We start from the raw sequence: 22,660 nt of genomic DNA, 5'->3' as shown, positions 1-22,660 counted from the left end.
ACTGGAAACCAGCCTGGCACAGGTGGCCGGGTGACAGAGCGCCAAGCAGGTAGATGGAGTGGAGACGGCGAGTGTGGACCACTTTGGAAGGACCTTAAAAGGGAGGTGCCAGGGGAGGGGAGAAGAAGATGTCAGGAGACACTTCAGCAGGGGTAAGACCCCTGGAAAGGACGTCACTGGCTAGGGTGGGACTGGCAGGAGGGAGGCCTTCGGCTCAAGGAAGGAGAACCCCTCTGTCCTCTCAGGGGCAGAGAGGAGGGGGCCGTGGGGCTTGACAGCTTCCTTTTTCACTGCAAACCATGACGATAGATCATCTGCCGAGAATGAGGTGGGTTAGAGATTGGAAGAGGGTGGAGAGGGGACATAGAGGGCTGCCAGGCAGCCTTGGGGACAGCCAGTGCCGAGTCCCACCGACAGTACACTGATCACTCAGAAAGGGTGGGTCTTAGGGGCAGGTGTGAAGATCTGTGGACCAGGGCTGTCTGCCTAATGGGGAAGGAAAGGTGTGATGTCCCAAGGGGCTCTTGGTGGGTGGCAGTCAACAGAGGCCGCAGTGGAGGGAGACTGGGGACAGAGAGGGACATGCCTCTCATTTATTTTAAGGAGGAGGAGGGCATGGCCCATAAATGGCAGAGCCCAGTGCTGGGCGATGGGGAGGCTGAAGTGAGACACAGAGAACGAGAGCTGTTTGCGGTGAGTCAGGGTGTCAGGGAGGGGTGGTTCCGGCAGAGAAGGGGAGAGAACATCCTGCTGCACTCTCAGAAGCCCTTTCCATCTGAGGACTGGTTTGTTTCCATCATCATCCCCAGCGCGTGCATTCATTCAGCAAATCCTTACTAGAGTTTGAATTTGGACTCATAGATACCATAAATGGAGGTAATCATTTTCTTCACCTCCACTCTTTAAGGAATAAATGAGATCGTTCACCTAAAGCCCTGGGCACAGTGCCTGGCTTGTGGCCTGCCCTCCACAAATATCATTGTCATCATGTGTTGGGACTAAAACAGTGGTCAGGACCCAGTCCTGGACCACAGCAAACTCACAGCCTTGGTTAAAGGTACAGAGCAGACACATAAATGACAGGGTAAGTTAGTGCAGTGATGGAGACACATAAGGGGCTGATGGACCTGGCCTGAGGTGCTCCAGGAGGGCTTCCAGGAGGAAGTGATACCTCAGAAGAGTCTTAAATATGAGAAGAGTTAGCCCAGTGCAGGAAAAGACAGGGAGGGGACTCCTGGCACCAGCCCAGTGCCCCCGCCTGGGTCCTGTGCGGAAGGTGGATAGTAGTATAGTATAAGCCATCAGTGTGTGAGCCGGGATCGGGAGAATAAAGAACAGATCAAGGTTTCAGATTAGCGCCACTGGGTGAAGGGATTGGAGCAGGGAGTCTGGAGGCCACTGAGGAGGCCTTTGCGGGCCCTTGCTCCACCAATCCTGCCTCACTGGGACTCTCCTGGAACAGAACTCTCTCCTCCCACCTTGGCCGTTCTGTTCCCTCCGCCAGGGCCTTGGCGCGGCTGATCTTCGAGACTGACGGTGGTTGCAGTCCAATAACGGTTGTGTTCTCCCGTAGGTCCGAGGAGGCGTCCTCCGCCCGTGGCCCAGAGGGAAGCGGGGCACGGCGTCATCATGCACAGTTGTATCGCGTCCGCCGCGCGTCCCCGGAGCCGCCCCTGAGCCCGGCCGCGAGTTCGAGCCCAGGGCCCGCCCGGCCGCACCATGAGCCACGGGCCCAGTCCCCGGCTGGCCGAGTCCCCGCAGCTGTCCAAGGGCAGCCTCCTGACCATCCTGGGCAGCCCGTCGCCGGAGCGCATGGGGCCTGCCGACTCCTTGCCGCCCACGCCGCCCAGCGGCACGCCCTCGCCCGGGCCGCCGCCCGCACTGCCCCTGCCCCCCGCGCCCGCGCTGCTGGCCGACGGCGACTGGGAGAGCCGCGAGGAGCTGCGGCTGCGGGAGCTGGAGGAGGCGCGGGCGCGGGCGGCGCAGATGGAGAAGACCATGCGCTGGTGGTCGGACTGCACTGCCAATTGGCGCGAGAAATGGAGCAAGGTGCGCGCTGAGCGCAACCGCGCGCGCGAGGAGGTGCGCCAGCTGCGCCAGCGCCTGGACGCGCTCACCAAGGAGCTGGCGGGCGCACGGCGCGAGCGCCAAGAGGCGCAGGGCGAGTGCGAGGCACGGGGCCGCGAGCTGGCGCGGCTGAGGGGCGCCCGGGGGGTCGCCGACCAGACGCGCGACGGCCCCGAGCCGGAGGCGGAGCGCGAGCCAGTGCGTGACGTCGGGTCTGAGAGGCCGCCAGGCAGCCAGGTGCGCGGCGCGGGCGGGGCGTTTGCGCTCCAGTCTCGAAGTGGGCGGGGCCGATTGTCCTGAGCTGCTGGGCTCAGAAACGAGCTAGTAAAGGCCTGGCCTGGAGCTTTCACTTCTCCAGGTCGGGTTCTACCCTTGCGGGGCCTCACATCATTTTCCTTCCGGAGACCTCAGGGTGGAGAATCCCAAGTTCTGTGATCCCTCCACTCCCACACCTGAGAAGTCAACAGAACCAAGGAATCATCCCCTTTGAGCCAGGAGAGGGATCCAGCAGCTTGCCTGGAAGTTAGCTGATTCGTAGCAGAGCCGAATCCATTGATTCAGTCAGAGCTGAGCGGTGGGAGAAATCAGGGCACTGGGATCACAGAGGAGGTCCCTGACGCAGGCTTCACAGAAGCTTTCCTGGAAGAGGTCACATTCAAGCTGAGACTAGAATGATGAGTAGGAATTAGCTGTGAAAAGTGCCAGGAGGGCAGGACGACGTGGTTCGTACCTGGAGTACCAGCTACTTGGGAGGCTGTGGCTGCGGCAGGAGGATCCCTTAAGCCCAGGAAGTCGAGGTTGCAGTGAAATATGACTATACTGCTGCACTCCAGCCTGGGCAACAACTCCACCTCTAAAAAATAAAAATTAAGAAAAAAAGTGCCCGAAGGCATTCCAGCTGATAGAAACTGCCTGTGCAAAAAGTATAGAGGCCGAGAGGGCCTGGTGAGTTTGGAAAAAGGCAGTAATAGCAACGGCCGTCATTCACTGGGCGCCCACGCAGCACTTAGCCGAGCATGTGCGTTATCTAGGTAACCCCCACAGCAACCCTCTAAGATATTTGCTCCATGGGGAGGATCCTGAGGCACAGAGAGATTCAGAAGTAAGGTCTGGGCTGGGCGTGGTGGTTCACGCCTGTAATCCCAGCACTTTGGGAGGCCAAAGCTGGTGGATCACCTGAGGTTAAGAGTTCAAGACCAGCCTGGCCAACATGGTGAAACCCCATCTCTACTAAAAGTACAAAAATTAGTCGGGCATGCTGGCGGGCGCCTGTAATCCCAGCTACTCGGAAGGCTGAGGCAGGAGAATTGCTTTAACCCGAGAGGTGGAGATTGCAGTGAGCCGAGATCACACCATTGCACTCCAGCCTGGGCAACGAGAGTGAATCTCCATCTCAAAAAAAAAAAAAAAAAAAAAGCAGCAGCAGTGTCTGCCAGCCGGTGACAACTTGCTGGGGTTTGAACCTGGACAATCTGGCTCCAGAGTCCAGGGTAATAATCAGGATGGCTGCTGCATTAACAGTGGGTGCAGAGGGCACCCTCTCCTGAGCCAGCAGGCCTGTTACCAGAAAGCCACCTAGGGGCAGGGTCCAAGCTCAGTTCCCCAGCTCAGTCCCTGGACAGGCCAACTCCTCCAGATAAGACTGCCCCCTCCTCTCTCCTGCCCAGCCCCCTCCATCCCGTAGGCTAGCGTGGGCACTGCTGCCTCCTGTGGCTGAAGTCCCCTCTTCCCTGGGGTGACCTGGTGTTTGGAGGTGGTGTTCACTGCGCACAATGCTGTTCCTGTCCTATCCTTATTCCAGTTGTCGGTCACAGGCCAGAGGGCTGTGGGCAGTGGCAGGAGCCCTAGGCTTGCAGTCTGAGTTTGTTCTCCAGCCCAGCCTTTTCATGCTGTGGCCCAGAACAAGTCCTCTCTCTCCCTGTTCCCCATTCGTAAAATGGGGCTTTGGACCAGGTGCCACCTCCACCTGAATAATCTGAGATACAGAAGAGTAGCTCTCACTCCTCAGGGAGTCCTCAGGGCCACCGCTCCAGTCCAGCTAGGGAAACCAAGGGCCGGGCCAGGAAGAGGCTGGTCCAGACTCATCTGGAAAGGCTGTGGGAGAAGCTGGAACAGGGGCTGTGGTCCTTGTGGGTTTGTGTCAGAGACAGGCCTTGGAGATGGGCGGGGCGGAGAAGAAGGGCACGATGGCAAGAAGGAAGGGGGCTCGGCCCTGGGTTCCTAATTTCTCAACTGCTTCCTGTCTGGGAGCTGGCTCTCCTCGCAGGCACTGCTTGCCCGTGTCACCAGTCTCCCCATGCCTTACTATTTGCCCCTGAAAAAACAGGATCTTAGAGCTAGAATTCCTTTGGAAGGAATCTAGGCTTAAGCCATTATAGGAATTCCTGCTTCAACATTTGTTCCCATCGGTGCCCCACCGTAGGTTTGCATACTTCCAGTGACAGGGAGCTCACCACCTCTCCTGGGGAATCTTCTAGGATACAGGGAACCATGGTGGCTGACACTCTGCAGCTCCAAGAGGTGAAGGGGGAGGCCCAGAGCAGGGTGTGTCTTCCTTCTCCAGAGATGGAGAGGCAGGCAGCAGAAGAGGAAACTGAGGCCCAGAGACACTGTGTGACTTGCCCAAGGTTACCCATCAAGCTGATCTCAGACCCAGGGCCTGGCTTGGCGGCCACTGGTCCAGCCTCCACCTTGGTCCCCACAGGAACTGGAGCTGGTGGAGAGCCTGCTGAAGAGCATGCCAGACGAGTCTGAGGACTGCTGGGAGGCGCGCAGCCTGGGGGCTGGGGGCCCGCGGGGCAGCTCAGGCCGCCAGGAGCGCAGCCGGCTACCCTGGGAGGACACAGCTGCCACGGAGGAGGAGGCCTCCAAGTTGACCGCCCTGCGGCTACGGCTGGATGAGTCCCAGAAGGTGCTGCTCAAGGAGCGAGAGTGAGTCGTGGGAGGCGGGAGGGGGCAGGGCCAGGGCCAGGCCGTGCTACAGCGCCCTCAGAATCACAGAACATTAGACTCACGAAGATGACAGGTAGTGTTTAGACTGTGTCTTGGAACTGTAGAGCGGTGGTGTTCCACCCAAGAACTCAGTGCAAGTTTTTATTTATTCATTCAAATAATACATTACCAGGCACCTGTTCTGGGCCAGGCACTGTGCTCTGCCCTGAGGATACAGCCGTAAATAAGACAGAAGCCCCTGCCTTCCTGAAACGTACTTTCTAGTTGGGGGAGAGGGCTATGGGCAGCGTAAAAGCAGGGAATGGAGACAGGGAAGTTGGAAGGTTGCAGCTGGGACCTTGGTTTTGGACATGTGAGTTTGAGATGGCAGGGAGGCAGCTGGGGATGTGAATGAGTCTGGAGTTCATGAGACAGGCCTGGGCTGGAGGTAAAAATGCAAGAGCCACCAGTGAAGAGATGATACTGAAAGCCATGAGCTGGGCCAGGCGCGGTGGCTCACGCCTGTAATCCCAAAACTTTGGGAGGCCGAGGTGGGCAGATCACTTGAGGTCACGTGTTGGAGACCTGCCTGACCAACATGGTGAATTGAAACCCCATCTCTACCAAAAATGCAAAAATTAGCTAGGCGTGGTGGCAGACACCTGCAATCCCAGCTACTCAGGAGGCTGAGGCAGGAAAATTGCTTGAAGCCGGGAGGTGGAGGTTGCAGTGAGCTGGAATTGTGCCACTGCACTCCATCCTGGGCGACAGAGCAAGACTCTGTCTCAAAAAATAAATAAATAAATAAATAAAACGATGAGCATGGACAAGGGCCAAGGAGTGAGTGTGGATAGGGAAGAGGTCAGAGGATCCAGCCCTGAAGTGCCAAGTTTAGAGGTCAGTTAGAGGAAAGGGAAACAGCAGAGGAGACAAGAGAAGGGAGCCGGGCTGGGAAGGGGAACCACAAGAAACCGTTTCCTGGAGGACAGAGTGATCAGTAAGAACAGGGCTGAGCCCTGACCATTGGATTTAGAATGTGGAGGTCACCAGTGACCTTGATCAGAGCAGTTTAGAGGGCACGAGCTTGATGATAATGAATATTCTGCAGTTTTTCTGTCCAGAAATTAAATACGTCAATAGCATAACCTATCTACACACTCCTTTTTTAAAAAATCAATATAATGGCCAGGTGCCGTGACTCATGTCTGTAATCATAGCACTTTGGGATTCCGAGGCAAGAGGATTGCTTGTGGCCAACCTGGGCCATACAGCAAGACCCTGTCTCTACAAAAAAAAAATATATATATATATATATATATATATGTATATATACGTATATATATGTGTGTGTATATGTGTATATATACATATATATGTGTGTGTATATATACGTATATATGTGTGTGTGTATATATGTATATATACGTATATATGTGTGTGTATATATATGTATATATACATATATATATATATTTTTTTTTAGACAGAGCCTCACTCTGTTGCCCAGGCTGGAGTACAGTAGCACAGTCTCGACTCACTGTAACCTCTGCCTCCCATGTTCAAGTGTTTCTCTTGCCTCAGCCTCCTGAGTAGCTGGGATTACAGGCATGTGCACCATGCCTCTGGCGCATGTTCTTTGCAGTTCTGGAACTGCATTCTCTATCCAAGTGCAAGTGCCCAGCTCACATTGTCGGGAGATGGTCGGGGTTCCAGAGCACTGAGCATCCCCGGGCAAGTACCTCTCTCCTGCTGCACCTCAGGCTCATCTGAAAATGGCTCCAGGAGGTGGCGGCCCCAGCACTGGCCACTCCATTCCTTGGCCCACCTTGTTCTTCTCGAAGAGCTGTCGAAGACCACCCTGCTCCTGTCTGTTTTGTAGACTATGTTCCCTGCAAGGCTTGGTCTGAACACATGGTTCTGCAGACAGAAACACTGGAAAACACTGTCCAGTGACCCGAAGAGAGGGTTCTCTCTTGCCATCGTCACTGTGTGGGATCCCTACATCCTCCCATAACCCCCACCCTGCCTTGATCTTGAATAAGGCACTGTAGGTAACAAGCATGATGCCTGGCCCTGGCAGAGTAGGTGCTCACCAATGGCTGAGCTCAGCATCACCTTCCAGCACGCTGCCCTTCATGACCCCACACCACACTGGCCTCTCTCTCTGAGAGTGGAACACTCCATGCCTCCAACATGGGGTTCCCAGAGGGATCAACCCAGAGGGTGGCTAAAAAATTAGCCACCAGACCCAGCTAATTTTTGTATTTTTCATAGAGATGGAGTTTTACCATGTTGGCCAGGCTGGTCTCGAACTCCTGACCTCAGGTAATCCACCGATCTCAGCTTCCCATAGTGCTGGGATTACAGGCATGAGCCATTGTGCCTGGCCTACAAAAAAAAAAAAAAAAAAATTAGCTGGGAACGGGGCTGTGCCACTGTAGTCTCAGCTACTTGGAAGGCTGAGGCGGGAGGATCGCTTGAGCCCAGGAGGTCGAGGCTGAGGGAGCTGTGATTGTATGAACGCACCAGTACCCTCCAGCCTAGGTGACAGAGAGAGACGCTGTCTCAAAAAAAAAAAAAAAAAAAAATCAGTATAATGCCTTTGTGAAGATGTAGGCAGAGGTCAGGGTGATGCTTTTGCGGACATTGTTGCATCTTTGGCCAAGGAATACCAAAGATGGCCAGCAAACTGCCAGAAGCTGGGGGAGAGGCATGGAACGGATTCTTTCTCACAGCCCTCAGAGAACCAGTCCTGCCAACAGCTTGATCTTGGACTTCTAGCCTCTAGAAATATGAGAGAATAAATTTAGACTGTTTAAGCCAAACAAGCAAAAAAATCAACCTAGTGCACTAACTGAAATATAAAGTAGAAGTGAAAGTAACTTTTTTTGTTTTTTGGAGACAGAGTCTCGCTCTGTTGCCCAGACTGGGGTACAGCGGCTCTATCTCAGCTCACTACAATCTCTTGTCTCCCTGGTTCAAGCAATTCTCATGTGTCAGCCTCCCGAGTAGCTTGGACTATAGGCACACACCACCACGCCCAGCTAATTCTTTGTATTTTAGTAGAAACAGGTTTTCACCATGTTGCCCAGGCTGCTCTCGAACTCCTGAGCTCAGGCAGCCCACCTGCCTTGGCCTCCCAAAGCGCTAGGATTACAGGTGTAAGCCACTGCGCCCAGCCTGAAAGTAACTTAAAATACACGTGTTGTGATATGGAAGTGCTTGGGCATAGCTCCTCTAGAAGAAATGGTGAAGTGGTCAGAGTGGGTGTCTTTAAATGGAATGATAGTGACAATAGTTATAACAGCAAAGACATAGCATGTGCTCCAAGTCAGGTGCTGTGTTGAAGGCTTACATGTATCTATCTGCACATTTAAGTCACCTCGCAGGACAGCTACAAAGGCGGCTCATGCAGGTGTGCAGACTTAGCAACTCAAAGACACAAGTGGTGTCACTGCGATGAGCTTTCTTGAGAGATGAACAGCCTTTGGTAAAGTTCTGAACAAAGCAAAGTGCAGCCGGGCACAGTGGCTCATGCCTATAATCCCAGTACTTTGGGAGCTCGAGGTGACAGGATCGCTTGAGTCCAGGAGTTCAAGGTTGCAGTGAGCTGTGAACAGACAGGAACAGGGTAGTCTTTAAGAGATGAGCCTGGGGTACAGCAGGAGGGAGGTACTTGCCCAGAGATGCCCAGTGCTCTGGAGCCCGGACCACCTCCCCACAATATGAGCTGGGCACTTGCACTTGGGTAGGGAGTGCAGTTCCAGGGAGTGAGCTGTGATCTGCACTCCAGCCTGAGCAACAGAGCCAGATCCTCTCTCTAAAAACAAAGAAAAGTGCAGTCTTCCTTCAGTTTATACAGTGATTCCATTCCTAGAAAATTCAGTATATGTTAGTATAAAAATTACTTTCTGTTTCAATGTAAATCAGAATGAGGCTGTAGGCTCAGATCATCTCTACCCCGAGCAATGTCCAGTGGGCTGTGCATGCATTCAGTAGGATGCAGGATGCATCCTGATGGGCAGGACGCCCAGGGCATTGCAGGGAGTCAGGCACCCTGGCCCCCGTCCACTAAATGACCCCTAATCATTGTGATAGCCAAAAATGTTGCCATGGGTTTTCAACATGCCTCCTACAGGGTGACGTTGTCCCCTCTGGGAACCCCATGTTGGAGGCATGGAGTGTTCCACTCTCAGAGAGAGAGGCCAGTGTGGTGTGGGGTCATGAAGGGCAGCGTGCTGGAAGGTGATGCTGAGCTCAGCCATTGGTGAGCACCTACTCTGCCAGGGCCAGGCATCATGCTTGTTACCTACAGTGCCTTATTCAAGATCAAGGCAGGGTGGGGGTTATGGGAGGATGTAGGGATCCCACACAGTGACGATGGCAAGAGAGAACCCTCTCTTCGGGTCACTGGACAGTGTTTTCCAGTGTTTCTGTCTGCAGAACCATGTGTTCAGACCAAGCCTTGCAGGGAACATAGTCTACAAAACAGACAGGAGCAGGGTGGTCTTCGACAGCTCTTCGAGAAGAACAAGGTGGGCCAAGGAGTGGAGTGGCCAGTGCCGGGGCCGCCACCTCCTGGAGCCATTTTCAGATGAGCCTGAGGTGCAGCAGGAGAGAGGCACTTGCCCAGGGATGCTCAGTGCTCTGGAACCCCGACCACCTCCCCACAATGTGAGCTGGGCACTTGCACTTGGATAGGGAATGCAGTTCCAGGAGAACTGCAAAGCCAGGGTGCTTCTAGCCACATAGGGTGCCTGGGCCTGAATACCAAGGCAAGGATTTTGGACTTGGGCTCAACAAGTGCAGAGGGCACACAGCAGGGCCACCCTTGGTGAGGACTCCAAGCAGAGGGCCTTGGTGGGCTCACCCCCATGTCTGTCCCTTCCCCAGGGATAAACTGGCGTTGAGCAGGAACATTGAGAAGCTAGAGGGGGAGCTCAGCCAGTGGAAGATCAAGTATGAGGAGCTGAGCAAGACCAAGCAGGAGATGCTCAAGCAGGTGAGTCTTGGAGACCAGAGGGTCTTCCTGGAGGTGGCAGGATCGCACTGTTGAATTTCAGTAGTGGAGATGGAAGAGAGAATTCATTCATTAATTCATCCAACAGTCGTTCTTTTTTTTTTTTTTTTTTTGAGACAGAGTCTTGCTCTGTCGCCTAGGCTGGAGTGCAGTGGTGTGATCTCGGCTAACTGCAACCTCCACCTCCCGGGTTCAAGCGATTCTCCTGCCTCAGCTTCCTGAATAGCTGGGATTACGGGCACCCGCCACCACGCCCGGCTAATTTTTGTATTTTTAGTAGAGACAGGGTTTCACCATGTTGGCCAGACTGGTCTCGAACTCCTGGACCCAAGTGATCCTTCTGCCTCGGCCTCCAAAGTGCTGGAATTACAGGTGTAAGCCACAGTGCCTGGCTTTATTTATTTTATTTTATTTTATTTTTATTTATTTTATTTTATTTATTTTATCTTATTATTTATTTTATTTTATTTTATTTATTTATTTTTATTTTTTTATTTTTTTATTTATTTTATTTTATTTTATTTTTTCTGAGTTGTTCTGAGTGCTGGGCAGGCAAGGTCCCTGCCTTCAGGAGCTCACTTTGTGGGGGCTGTGGGCATGGGAGACCGACAGTCACCAGGCAGATTCATAAGTTATGAAGGAGTCAAAACAGAATGAGAGAGATGGGGTGGTAGGTCAGGGAAGGCCTAAGAAGGTGGCATTTGAGGCAAGACCTAAAGGGGCTAGAGGAAGCTGTCCTTGAAAAGATACAGGGGAGAGTGTTCCTGGCAGAAGGCACAGCGGTGCAAAGGTCCTAAGGCAGGAACAAGCCCAGCGTGTGCGGGAAACAGGGAGGGCCAGGTGGCTGGAGAGCAGGAAGTGAGAGGCGAGGCCGCAGGAGGGGGCCTTGTAGACCAGGATGAAGACGAGGAGGCTGGATGTGGCATTCATTGGGTTCCTATCTGTACTAGGTGTCACTGAAGCCTCATGGCAGCCCAGGGAGCTGGGTCCTCATGTCCCCATCTTACAGATAGGGAAACTGAGGCTCCAGAGAAGGGAATCCACCACTGCAGTGTGGGGGCTCAGAGCAGGCTGAGCTGCCACTACGGCCTCCTGTGCAGGCCTCAATGGCCACCAGAGGGCGCAGCCACCCAGGGAACGCCACACTGGATCGGTGGGTTTCTAGCAGCTGGGAGGATCACAGAACTTTAGAGCCTGAAACTGTCCTGGAGGGGACCAAGACTGGTCTTACATGAGAATCTCTTAGGAAATCTCCTAAAATACAGATTCCCAGACCTCCCTCCACCCTCCTGAATCAGCACCTTTCAGGGCTGGGTCCAGGACCCTGTTCTTTTAGTCTTTTCAAATTATGAAGTATAATCATTTGAAGAAAAGCGAATGAAACACAAATGTACAATTTAGTAGAAAATTATAAAGGTTCTCTTTTGTATCTGGTGTCTCTCCCTCAACATTATGTGTTGAAAACTCATCCGTGTGTTACAGGGAGCAGCAGTTTGTTGGGGTTTGCTGTATACCGCAAGAAATGTTATTGTCTTAAATGCACGCCAAGCAATTCTGATGCACCTGTGTGCAGAGCAGTGTTGGAATTAGTCACTCTACACTGAGGGTGGCCCTGTGCCCAGGCCATACAATGACACAAAGGTGGACAGACACACAAGCTCCCCGTCCTTCCAGGCTAGCTTTCCAGTGGTGAGTGGGATGAGGAGGCCCCTCCTCCAGGCCAGGTGGACAGAAGAGGCATTCCTAAGGAGGGGGCCTTTAGGTCAAGGCCTGAGAATAAGAAAAATCAGTCCTACGAAGTGTCTCAGAAAGATCCACGCATGTGCAAAGGCCCTGTGGTAGGCAGGAACTTGGTGTGTCTGAGGAACAGAAAGGAGTCCATGGTGCCTGGAGTACAGTGAACTAAGGGGAGAGCGGCGGGTAGGTATCCAATCGTGCAGGGCTTTGTGAGAGCATAGAGAGGAGTTGGACTTTACCCTAAGGCACCTGGGAGCCATCAGAGGCTTTGTGGGAGGAGGGTGGTATGATTGCATTCATCTTTGTTAAAAGCTCCCTCTGGGCTGCTGTTGTGGAAAACGGGTTGACAGAGAAGGGCCAGGAGTAGACACTGGGAGGCTAGATAGTAATGAGGAGGAGAGACATTGGGAGGAGCAGAAGTGGTCAGATTCGAGGTCTGTTTGGAATACCTGGTGCCTGCCCCATTGGGGCGCTGCCTCAGGCTCCACGCTGAGCACTCCTGCACTGGCGCCCACCCCCGGAGCTGGTTCCAGGCTATATCCTGGTGGTTCTCATGACCAGGTGGGGCCTTATCCCTGCAGCTCAGCATCCTGAAGGAGGCGCACCAGGACGAGCTGGGCCGCATGTCTGAGGACCTGGAAGATGAGCTCGGTGCACGCTCCAGCATGGACCGGAAAATGGCCGAGCTGAGGGGCGAGGTGAGGCCATGGATGGGACCCAGGAGGATCTGGGTTTAGGGGTCCTGGGGCCCTGCTCCATCAGCAGGTCACTGGGAACAGGGCAGGGGCCAGGACTGTGCTCTGAGCGGGGCCAGCCACATCCAATGGTGTCCTGATCTGCAAGAGGCAGGCCTCTCTCCCACACAGAGGCCAGAAGCGCCCTCACATCCTGTACACCATGAAATGAGCCCAGCTTAATTATAGCCAATGCAGCTGGATCTGCTTCCTGGAGCCAAAAATGGCTCCAGGAGGTGGTGGGGGCGTCCAGCTCAGGCCCTGCATGCCCCCTCCACTGGGAGTCCTCACTCTGCCCTGCCCTGCTGCAGATGGAGCGGCTGCAGGCCGAAAACGCTGCGGAGTGGGGCCGCCGGGAGCGGCTGGAGACAGAGAAACTGGGCCTTGAGCGGGAGAACAAGAAGCTGCGGGCACAGGTCGGGGACCTGGAGGAGGCGCTGGCCCGGCGGCGGCGGCAGACAGCCAGCGCACTGGACTGCGACCTGAGGGCCAGCCAGGCCGCGCTCTTCGAGAAGAACAAGGTGGGGCAAGGAGTGGAGTGGCCAGTGCTGGGGCCGCCACCACCTCCCCATCCAGCCAGAGCGCAGTCTCCCTACTATGTGTCAGGCCTGGTGATAATTATGGTAGCTGCATGTATTCAGCACCTTGTGTGCTAGACCAGTTGGTAATTATAGTAGCCGCATTCATTGAGCACTTACTGTGTGCCAAGCTCCACTCTAGGTGCCAGAGACACAGCACTGAACAGACAGATGTGGCCTCCCCTCTTCCCCTCATGGAGCTGAAGGCTTACTTGGGGGATGTACACATGGCTCTCTCTGTCACACAGATTCATGCCAATCACACAGCTTCATGGTCACCAGCAAGAAGAGGGGATACCAGGAGACCTGGCTTAGGCCCACGGTCCTGGAAATACCTCCCGGAGGCAGTGACATTTTAAACTGAGTTGTCAGCCAGGTGCAGTGGCACACACCTGTAATCTCAGCACTTTCGGAGGCTGGGGTGGGCGGATCACCTGAGGTCAGCAGTTTGGGACCAGCCTGGCTAACATGGCGAAACCCCATATCTACTAAAAATACAAAAATTAGCCGAGCATTGTGGTGGGCACCTGTAATCCCAGCTACTCGGGTGGCTGAGGCAGGAGAATCACTTGAAACCGGAAGGCAGAGGTTGCACTGAGCTGAGATTGCACCACTGCACCCCAGCCTGGGTGACAGAGAAACTCTGTCTCAAAAAAATAGTAATAAATAAATAAACTGAGTTCTCCAGGAAAAGCAGCCGTTAACTGGTAGCGTGTGCATTTAGGGGAGGGGATGGAGAGAAGTTAGGAATAACATGAATAAATGTCCGTGGTGAAAGAGACACAGAGCTTTGGAGGAACAAGGCCAGTGTGCTGGAGGGGAGTGAGCGGGGGGATGTGGTAGGTGAGGCACAAGTGGTGGGACTCCTCGAGAGAGTTTAAAGCAGGAGGGGAGTATGAGCAGGCTGTGTGGGCAGAAGATGAGAAGACAGGCTGGGGGGAAGCTGTTGACGTTCCCTGGACAACAAGAGAGGGAGGAGACCTGGACCAGGTTGCAGTCGGTAGAGATGAAACAAAAAGGATGGACTCAAGAGACCTTTAGGCAATGCCTATTCCCATTTTACAGAAATGGAAACTGAGGCTTGGAGAACTCACAGAGCTCCGGGGTGGGCACCTCTTTTGCTGGCTGCCCTTCCTCTTCCCAACCACTCTGGGCTCTGAGACACCCACCCATTCCCCAGCCTAGCTCATTCCCAACCCAGGGCTTTCAATGCCATACGCCCCTGAAGACTCCAGACCTCATCCTTCCCCGGAAACCCCGACCCTGCTCCAACAGCTCCAGGGTAGATCCAGTAGCATCTGAAAGTTACACATCCAAACCGGAGGCACAGGTTCCACCCACCCAGCCTTCTCACCTCCCTAGAAGGCACCTCCAGCCTCACTGCTCAGCCAAACCTCTACTGCTGATGCTTCAGACAACAGATGGAGAGATTCTGGGAAGGAGAGACACCCAGCATCCCTAGAACTGCCTGACCTCGTGGGACTCCTTGGCATGGCGCCCAGGCTGATAATGATTCCCTCCTCCCTCCCACCCCATCCCTGTGCCCTGTAGGAGCTGGCAGACCTGAAGCATGTGCATGGCAAGCTGAAGAAGCAGTTCCAGGAGAAGGTGGCAGAGCTGGCACATGCCAACCGGCGGGTGGAGCAGCACGAGGCTGAGGTGAAGAAGCTGCGGCTGCGGGTGGAGGAGCTCAAGAAGGAGCTGGCCCAGGCTGAGGACGAGGTGAGGACCACAGAGGGGCAGGGGTAGCAACAGACCTTGGCCAGGGAGGAGTGGGGACCGCAGGGCCCTCCTGGCTTCTCCATTCTCAGCCCCTGGTGCCTGTCACAAGCCTGGCTCTCAGGAGGCGCACAGGGTAGAGTGGGTAGGTGCGTGATGAATGGATGGCAGGATGGACATGTGGGCGGGAAGATGGGAAGAAAAATGAACAGAAGACAAGATGGATGTGTGCATGGATGAACCAATGGGTAAAGGAATGAATGGATGGATGAATGGGAGAGAGAGGCAGGGCGGGCAGATGGATGGGTGGATCCAATGGATGTATGAACAGATGATGGCTGGATGGGTAGACAGTGGACAGACGGATGGACAGCTGACTGGGTCAGTGGGTGGAAGAACGAATGCAGAGGGAGAAAGAAGGCCAGGTTGACGGGAAGGTAGGTGTGTCCGGGAGAGCGGGAAGGCATGGCTAGGCATGCTAGATGGGCTGCTGATTAGATTAATGGATGGGGAGTGGTGGGTGACTGTCTCCATGGGCAGATGAATATCTCCCTGGACGAATGGTCCGATGGACAGACTGATGGGGACAGAAGGATAGGAGGTGGATGGCTGCATCAGTAGTGCAGGGCCTGAGAGGATGGGTAGATGTGCAAGAGGAGGCAGAGGGGATGGAGAGGAACCAAAGGGATGCTTTTCTAGAAGAGGTAAGCCTTAGCCTAGGCCTCAAGGAGCAAACACTCTCGGAGGAGCACCTTCCCAGGGAACAGCAGTAGGAGTGGTTTTCCCTGGGCGGGTGGCCGGCCTTGCCCAGCCCTGGGTGACCTTCGTGCTTTCGGCCCTGCTCACCCCCACAGCTGGACGAGGCCCACAACCAGGCACGTAAGCTGCAGCGGTCGCTGGACGAGCAGACGGAGCAGAGCGAGAACCTGCAAGTGCAACTGGAGCACCTGCAGTCCAGGTGGGCCCCGGGCAGGGAACAGAAACAGGGCAGAGACTTCCAGCCAGGGAACCCTCCGGTCAGGGATGGAGCCCAAACCAAGGCTGGAGGGGGAGACGAAGAAGGAAGAGATCCAGGTGCCTGGAGCCAGAATCCTGTCCCCTCCGGGCAGGAAGGGCCAGAGCCAGGAAACCAGGGCAGGGGGTGCAGGAAGTCAGGCCAGCTGCAGGCCCTGGAATTGTGTCCTCTAGCAGGAGGGCTGGTGGGTAGAGTGAGGGCAGGAAGGGCGGGCTGGAGAGGTCAGGCCCAAGGCTTGGGGCAGTGGGTGGGGCCAGCGGGGCTCAAATAGGCAGCCCTCAGGGTTACTGGGCCCAGGTGACACCAGGACAGCAGGGATCTGAGAGACTGGTGAGCAGGGACTCGTGGAGGGGTCCCAGGCCTGGATCCCGTCCACTGCCAACAGGCCCCACCCAGCACACTCTGCCTCCCTCTCCCAACCCTGTCTCTGTCCCAGCACTCTGTGAATCACAGAGCCAGGCGATATCAGAAAACTTCAGTCCAGGTCCCTCCCACTTCACAGCTGGGAGGCCCAAGGAGCATCGGAGCCACAGCATTGACCTGTGCCGGGCCCTGAGAATGCGCTTAGTTGCATTCTCTTCTTTCGTAGAATAGAGGGTGCCCAGTTCTGCAGCCAGACTGCCTGAATGGTCTGAAGCCTGGCTCAGCATTAGCAGCTGTGTGGCCTTGGGACATTTATTTAACCTCTCTGTGTCAGTTTCTTCATCTGTAAAATGGGGATGATGATAGTTCTTACCTCTTGATTGTTGTGAGTATTAAATGAGCTGATCCATTCTTAGGAAAGTACCTGGAGGCATGGTAGCTCACACCTGTAATCCCAACAGTTTGGAAGGCCAGGGCAAGAGGATTGCTTGAGACCAGGAGTTTGAGACCCCCTGGGCAACAAAGCAAGACCCCATGTCTACAAAAAATACAAAACTTAGCCAGGCATGGTGGTGTGTGTGCCTGTAGTTCCAGCTACTTGGGAGACCGAGGCAGGAGGATCACTTGAGCTCAGGAGTTCATAGCTATAGTAGTGAGCTGTGATCACACCACTGTACTCCGGCCTGGGAGACAAAGTGAGATCCCGTCTCTAAGAAAAAAAGAAAGAAAGAAAGAAAACACCTGGCACATAATAAATGCTGAGTGATTGTCAGCAGCTGCTGCTATTACTACTGTTACTACTACCGCTGCGGAGGGGCTTATATTTGGGTTACATATTGTGCGTCAGCATCACGCTGCTTCTATGAGAGAAAGGAAAGATGTTTTTTCCTAGGGGGCTGGCAGATGAGGAAACTAAGGCCCAGGAGGGTAAGTCTTTCCATGGCCACACAGTTGGTGGGTGGCCAGGCAGAATCACCCCTGGCCATCAGCCATCCAAGCCCTTATTTATTGAGCATTTACTATATGCTGCTGTTTGCTGAGATCTTGTGGCTTAGAGTGTGGGCTGCAGAGACCTAACAGCTATTGTGCCATGGTAAACTGAGCCTCGATTTCCCCATCTGCCTGGGATGATGCCCATAAAGCGTTGTGCAGGGGCCCAGGCGTGGGTCCAAGTCAGGACCCATGCCTGGCTGGCTCTGCCCGCTCTGACCCTGCAGCACACACCCTTCAAAAGACCACTTAGCCTTGGGGCTTTCCCGCAGTCTGGGTCACATTGTTCAGGAGCCATAAACTCCAGAAGTGGGCAGGCAGGCTCTGCTGGGCCTCTCAAGTGCTTCCATCGGGGAGGGTGGGGCCACCCAGGACCGCTGTGTCGTTTTATTTTCCAACTTTTTGTGCTTTAATGTTCCGGGGACAGCTCACTAAATCACTGTGCAGTAATGGAGGCCCCCGCCTGTGCCCCTCCCTTACGTGTTAATAATTCATGCCTTCCAGTAAGATGCAGCCGGGGGCGGCCACTTTGCTGGGGGGTTGGGGGAAGGATCGGTATTTCCTTCACCAGCTCTTCTTAGACTCAAAGTTTTCCTCGTAAATTTTGACTTTAGGAATTTTAATGTGAGGAAGAACTAGGGCTGAGCCCTTTCTCACTGACACTGGGAATGTAGAGGGCTCAGCCCACCCTGGACTGTCACCACCAACCAACTCTGCTGCCTGTGCTCTGAGAGCCAGGCTTGGGTTCAAATCCTGCAGCATGACCTTGAGCCAGCTCCTTCACCTCTCTAACCGCCCAGCTGCTCTGGCACCACCCACTTCAGTTCAGAGCTCTGCCCCACTCCCCACCATCTGTGTGACTTTGAGCAAATGACTTCACCTTTCTGTGCCTCGGTTTCCTTGCTTGTAAAATGGGGGTGATAATGGCACTTCCATCATATAAGGAGATTACAGGAGATGAGACAGCAGGGGAAGCACCAGGGAAGGCTTAACTGCTCCAGCACCAGCTACAGCCGCCTTATCGGGGGACTACCAGCCAGGCTGCTCTAACCTCCTGTAACCCCCACCCCACAGGCTCCGCAGGCAGCAGCAGAACGCTCCCCTCTTCGGGAAGATCCGCAGTGCTCGCTTTGGCACCGAGGAGGCCGGGGATGGAGCCAGTGACCTGGACGAGGACGAGGACCTGCAAATCCAGGTGGCCTAGAGCTTCCTGTGGCTGGGCAGGATGGGCCGCCCCATACCTGCCCAGGGTCCAGGCTAACCAGCCACTCAAACTGATGCAGCGCCTAGGCTCACTCTGGGACCAGTCCCTGCCACAGCCGACTTTCTTCTCTCCCAGGGATGGCGTCAACAGTCCCACCTACCAACGCCCTGTGGAAAGGAAGCCTATGTTTTATATATATATATATATATACACACACACACACACGCACGCACGCGCGCACACCCAGGAGTCTTTGGACCCATTTGGTTTTATAAATACAGGACAGCTCCAAGGCCCAGTCCAGATGACCTCACCCACCCAGGACTTCGTGCAGGGCTGGGCATGTTGGGGGCAGTTGTTGGAGCCCCAGCCTGGGCTGCCTCTCTAGGCTTCGCTGTTCATCATACAATGCAGTGAACCCAGTTATTTGTAATAAATGAAGTTCAAGTTCTTGGGGCATCTGAAAGTATGGCAGATGTGGGCGGGGGTTGTGGGGGACGGCATCGGCCTGCACCTGACACTGAACCAGAGCTCAGGAATGTCAAGTAATTTAATAAATGAGTGAATGTGAAGAAGAAAGAATGAATGAATGAGGCCAGCCACGGTGGCTCACACCTGTAATCCCAGCACTTTGGGAGTCCAACGCAGGTAGATCGCTTGAGCCCAGGAGTTCAAGACCAGCCTGGGCAACATGGCCAAATCCCATCTTTACTAAAAACACAAAAATGAAAAAAAAAAAAAAACACACACACACAAAAATGAGCCGGGTATGGTGTTGGTTGCCTGTAATTTCAGCTACTCAGGAGGCTGAGGCAGGAGAATCGCTTGAAGCCAGGAGGTGGAGGTTGCAGTGAGCCGAGATCACACCATTGCACTCTAGCCTGGGCAACAGAGCAAGACTCGGTCTCAAAAAAAAACCCACAAAGAATGAATGAATGAACATCTGAGCTGCTGAGCAGTCTGGTATCCACTCCTGTGGCGAGGAGGAAGAAAGTACAGTGCATGCCTACTCTAGAGACTTTAGTTCTGGCACCCCATGGATTCATGTCTCTGCCCCTTATTAGCTGTGCAACCTCTGGGAAGTTACTTGCCCTCTCTGAGCCTCAGTTTCTTCATTTATAAGATGTCTCAGAGCTGTCACAAGAATTAGATAGGTTAACCCAGAGCTCGGTAAAGGTTAGTTATATTAAATACCTAAAGGTTTTCCCTGGAGAGGAGGGATTTGCCAGGTGGGCGCAGGGGATGAAGTTCAAGTAGTGATGGAAGTTTACCTAGAGGTAGGTGTGGACACAGTAAATTACAAACCCTTTTTTTTTCCCCCAGCCCTGCCCTAGGTAGCGAAATTACAGGCAGTTTTATTGTTGGTACTTAATTTCTACACCTTCTATAACCAGCAGATTTATGTTAAATCTGACGGTAACAGTGATTAGAAACACGGTAGCAGGCTGGGCAGGGTGGCTCATGCCTGTAATCCTAGCACTTTGGGAGGCTGAGGCAGGCAGATCACCTGAGGTCAGGAGTTCAAGACCAGCCTGGCCAACATGGTGAAACCCTGTCCCTACTAAAAATACAAAAATTAGCCGGGCCTGGTGGCAGGCGCCTGTAATCCCAGCTACTTGGGAGGCTGAGGCAGAAGAATCGCTTGAACTCGGGAGGCGGAGTTTGCAGTGAGCCGAGATTGCACCACTGCACTCCAGCCTGGGCGACAGAGCAAGACTCTGTCTCCAAAAAAAAAAAAAAAAAAGAAAGAAACACGGTAGCATACACTTTTGATCTTTCACAGTCAAAGTGGCTTTCGGGGCATCTGCTCTTTTGATGGGACCCTTTAGGTAAATTCTCAGTACCCGGGCCTGCTTTCTGCAGAAGGAAGCATTGCCACTATTATTCTAGCATAAAGAAGGTGGTGAGCTCCCTGTGTTTAGGGCTGTGCAAGGAGAGGCTAGGGCTCCAGCCTGGCCCCAAAGAGCAGTTAAATTCGGTTGACAAAGGGGCTGCCTGCTAGGGGTGGGAGAGCTGCACTAAATGATTTTCTCTCGGTGTGGCCTAGTTAAGAGGGAGCCCTGAGGCCACAATGCTCAGAGCTACACCAGGGACACCTGGTGCTGGGTCTCAGGGTCACCAGGAGCCCTGGGGATTGTGAAGAGGAGAGAAGCAGACCTAGGAGCCCAGCTGGGCGCTAATAAATAAGGGCACTGAAAAATTTTCTGTTGCCAACACTAAATTAATGATGTTAGCGAGGTGGGTTTGCTGCCATGGCAAAGCCCCTGGGCTCTGAGGGGCATGGAGAGGCTGAGTGAGACAACCATGGGGACTCCCGCTTTGTGGCCAGTGGAAAGTCAGCGCCAGTGGAAAACAGGGCTTTGAGAAGAAGGTCGTTTCCTGCCAGGGATCTGTCTGCTTTCTCTCCCAAATAGCAAGTTGGTCCCAGAAAAGGCTGAAAGTGCTGCCCTTTGACCCTGAAGAGCTGGGAGGCAGGAGCCAGGCCCTCACTGACACTAGCTCTAAGAGCCACCTCCGGCTGGACCTGCCAGACCTGCCATTCCCAGACACAGAGCAGACCCTGTCTGGCGTGGCCAGGCTCCCCCAGACTCCCTGGCACCACCTGTGAGATAGCACTGAGCAGGGGCCTCATTACAGCCACTATCTCCCAGGCAGACTGCTCCTAAGAATGTCAGCAAGGAGAGGGTCTGGCTTCCCACCTCCATGGTACACAAGAAAACAGACCTCGGGAGGGGAGGGACGGTTGCAGATAGGGCTTGGAGATGGTCCCAGCCTGGAACGTGTGCTGCTTCTGCTCACAGCCCTTCTGTGGCTCCCCAGCTTACCTGCAGAGAAAGTCACCTAGTGGTCATGGTGGCCACTGCCAAAAGAAGCATTAGCTTTGCCGCATTTGATACTTTAAAAAATATTTAATGCGTTGCTAACATTAGTAATGGGAGGTTTTCCCACAAAGGCATGGGGTTCCCTCTCTTGAGAAGTTAGCATCTCTGACCAGCCTGGACTCACTCCCACATGGCTACAGCTGCTGGGCTGAGAGGAGGCTGCTCCCTGGGGTGGGACACAGGCACCCTGGGCACTGCAGTCCCCACCACTCCCTGCAGCCTTCCCCTGCACTGCCCTCACTCATTTAAATTACTGCCCCACTCCTGGAGGCATTTGAAGATTTTTCCTCGGGCTTAGTCCAGTTTCTCTTTGAGCAAGTAAGGAAACAGAGAGAGGGGAGGTGCTGAGCCCGCCAGCATGAGATGTAGTCAGGCCAAGGGCACATGTCACTCGCGGGCTCTGATCCCCTGCAGGCTCCTGGTCACTCCAGGGGTGACTACCAAGAACAGCTAGAATGTGTTGAGCGCCCCTCCCACCCCCCTGTGCCTCACAGGCATCGTCTCACTGATCATTCCCAACAGCCACACGCGGTAGGTGTCACCATCATCATCCTATTTTATGCTGAGGATCCAGGGGCTCAGAGAGATGGAGTGATTGTTCCAAGGCCACACAGCTGATTAGACATGAAACTGGGATCCCGGCCAGAGCCCACACTCCTTTATTGTTTTTATTTATTATTATTATTTTTGAGACAATGTGTGTCTGTGTCGCCCAGGCTGGAGTGCAGGGGCACAATCTCGGCTCACTGCAGCCTCTGTCTCCCAGGTTCAAGAGATTCTCCTGCCTCAGCCTTCCCTGTAGCTGGGATTACAAGCATGTGCCACCACACCCAGCTGTTTTTTGTTGTTGTTGTTGTTGTTGTTGTTGTTGTTGTTGTTTGTTTGTTTTTAGTAGAAACGGGGTTTCACCATGTTGGCCAGGCTGGTCTCAAACTCCTGACCTCAAGTGATCCACCTGCCTTGGCCTCTCAAAGTGCTGGGATTATAGACATGAGCCACTGCACCTGGCCCACACTCCTGATCATGGGTCACCACCCCACCCTCCAAAGCAAGGCCCCATGTGGCCCCTGCCCTCTGCCTCACCACCACACTCTACTCTGCAGACGCTGCAGCTCCAGCCATGCCGACTTCCTTACTGCCCCGAGTACTGCCCTGCACTCATCAAAGTCCCACCAGCCCTTCAGAACTCGGTCTACTGGGCTCATTCTTAGCGTGTTAGAGGGGCTGTTTATGTGTCTGCTGCTTCTGCCTCCCTGGCTGCTCCTGGAGGGCAGAGAATCCTCTAGCAACCAGCACATGCCTTGGGCCTAGTGGGCATCTTTAAGTGTTAAAGGGGAGGCAGGAGGGGAAGCTTGATGGATGCATGGAAGGATGGGTGGAGGAAGGATGGGTGGAGGAAGGACGGATGGGTGGGATGGTA

General features: G+C 54.1%; 1 protein-coding gene across 2 annotated transcripts; it reads left to right on the top strand.

The window, feature by feature from the left end:
- Window positions 1–1,579: 1,579 nt before the first annotated feature.
- On the top strand, window positions 1,580–18,940 carry CCDC102A (coiled-coil domain containing 102A). 2 transcript variants are annotated; one of them, XM_063700237.1, is made up of 8 exons: window positions 1,580–2,049; window positions 4,772–4,998; window positions 9,892–10,000; window positions 12,337–12,453; window positions 12,801–13,010; window positions 14,619–14,789; window positions 15,641–15,744; window positions 18,229–18,940. In XM_063700237.1, exons 1-8 carry the CDS (start codon window positions 1,720–1,722, stop codon window positions 18,356–18,358), a joined length of 1,398 nt encoding a protein of 465 aa, XP_063556307.1. In that variant the 5' UTR covers window positions 1,580–1,719; the 3' UTR covers window positions 18,359–18,940. The 2 variants fall into 2 exon arrangements, with proteins under 2 accessions (XP_063556307.1, XP_018866938.2); XM_019011393.4 differs by having other exon boundaries at window positions 1,580–2,304.
- The last annotated feature ends 3,720 nt before the right edge of the window (window positions 18,941–22,660 follow it).

The sequence above is a fragment of the Gorilla gorilla genome, chromosome 18, assembly GCF_029281585.2.
Source record: "Gorilla gorilla gorilla isolate KB3781 chromosome 18, NHGRI_mGorGor1-v2.1_pri, whole genome shotgun sequence".
NCBI classification, from domain to species: domain Eukaryota; kingdom Metazoa; phylum Chordata; class Mammalia; order Primates; family Hominidae; genus Gorilla; species Gorilla gorilla.
Note: the sequence above shows the minus strand (reverse complement) of the source record. Positions and strands in the feature narration are given on the sequence as shown.

What these genes read in the sequence shown, in the direction of transcription:
- CCDC102A (XM_019011393.4), top strand. Translation starts at nt 1,720, where the DNA reads ATGAGCCACGGGCCCAGTCCCCGGCTGGCCGAGTCCCCGCAGCTGTCC. An exon ending in GTGCTGCTCAAGGAGCGAGA is followed by an intron (nt 4,999 to 9,891) that starts GTGAGTCGTGGG and finishes TCCCTTCCCCAG; the next exon opens with GGATAAACTGGCGTTGAGCA. An exon ending in CTGGAGCACCTGCAGTCCAG is followed by an intron (nt 15,745 to 18,228) that starts GTGGGCCCCGGG and finishes CCCACCCCACAG; the next exon opens with GCTCCGCAGGCAGCAGCAGA.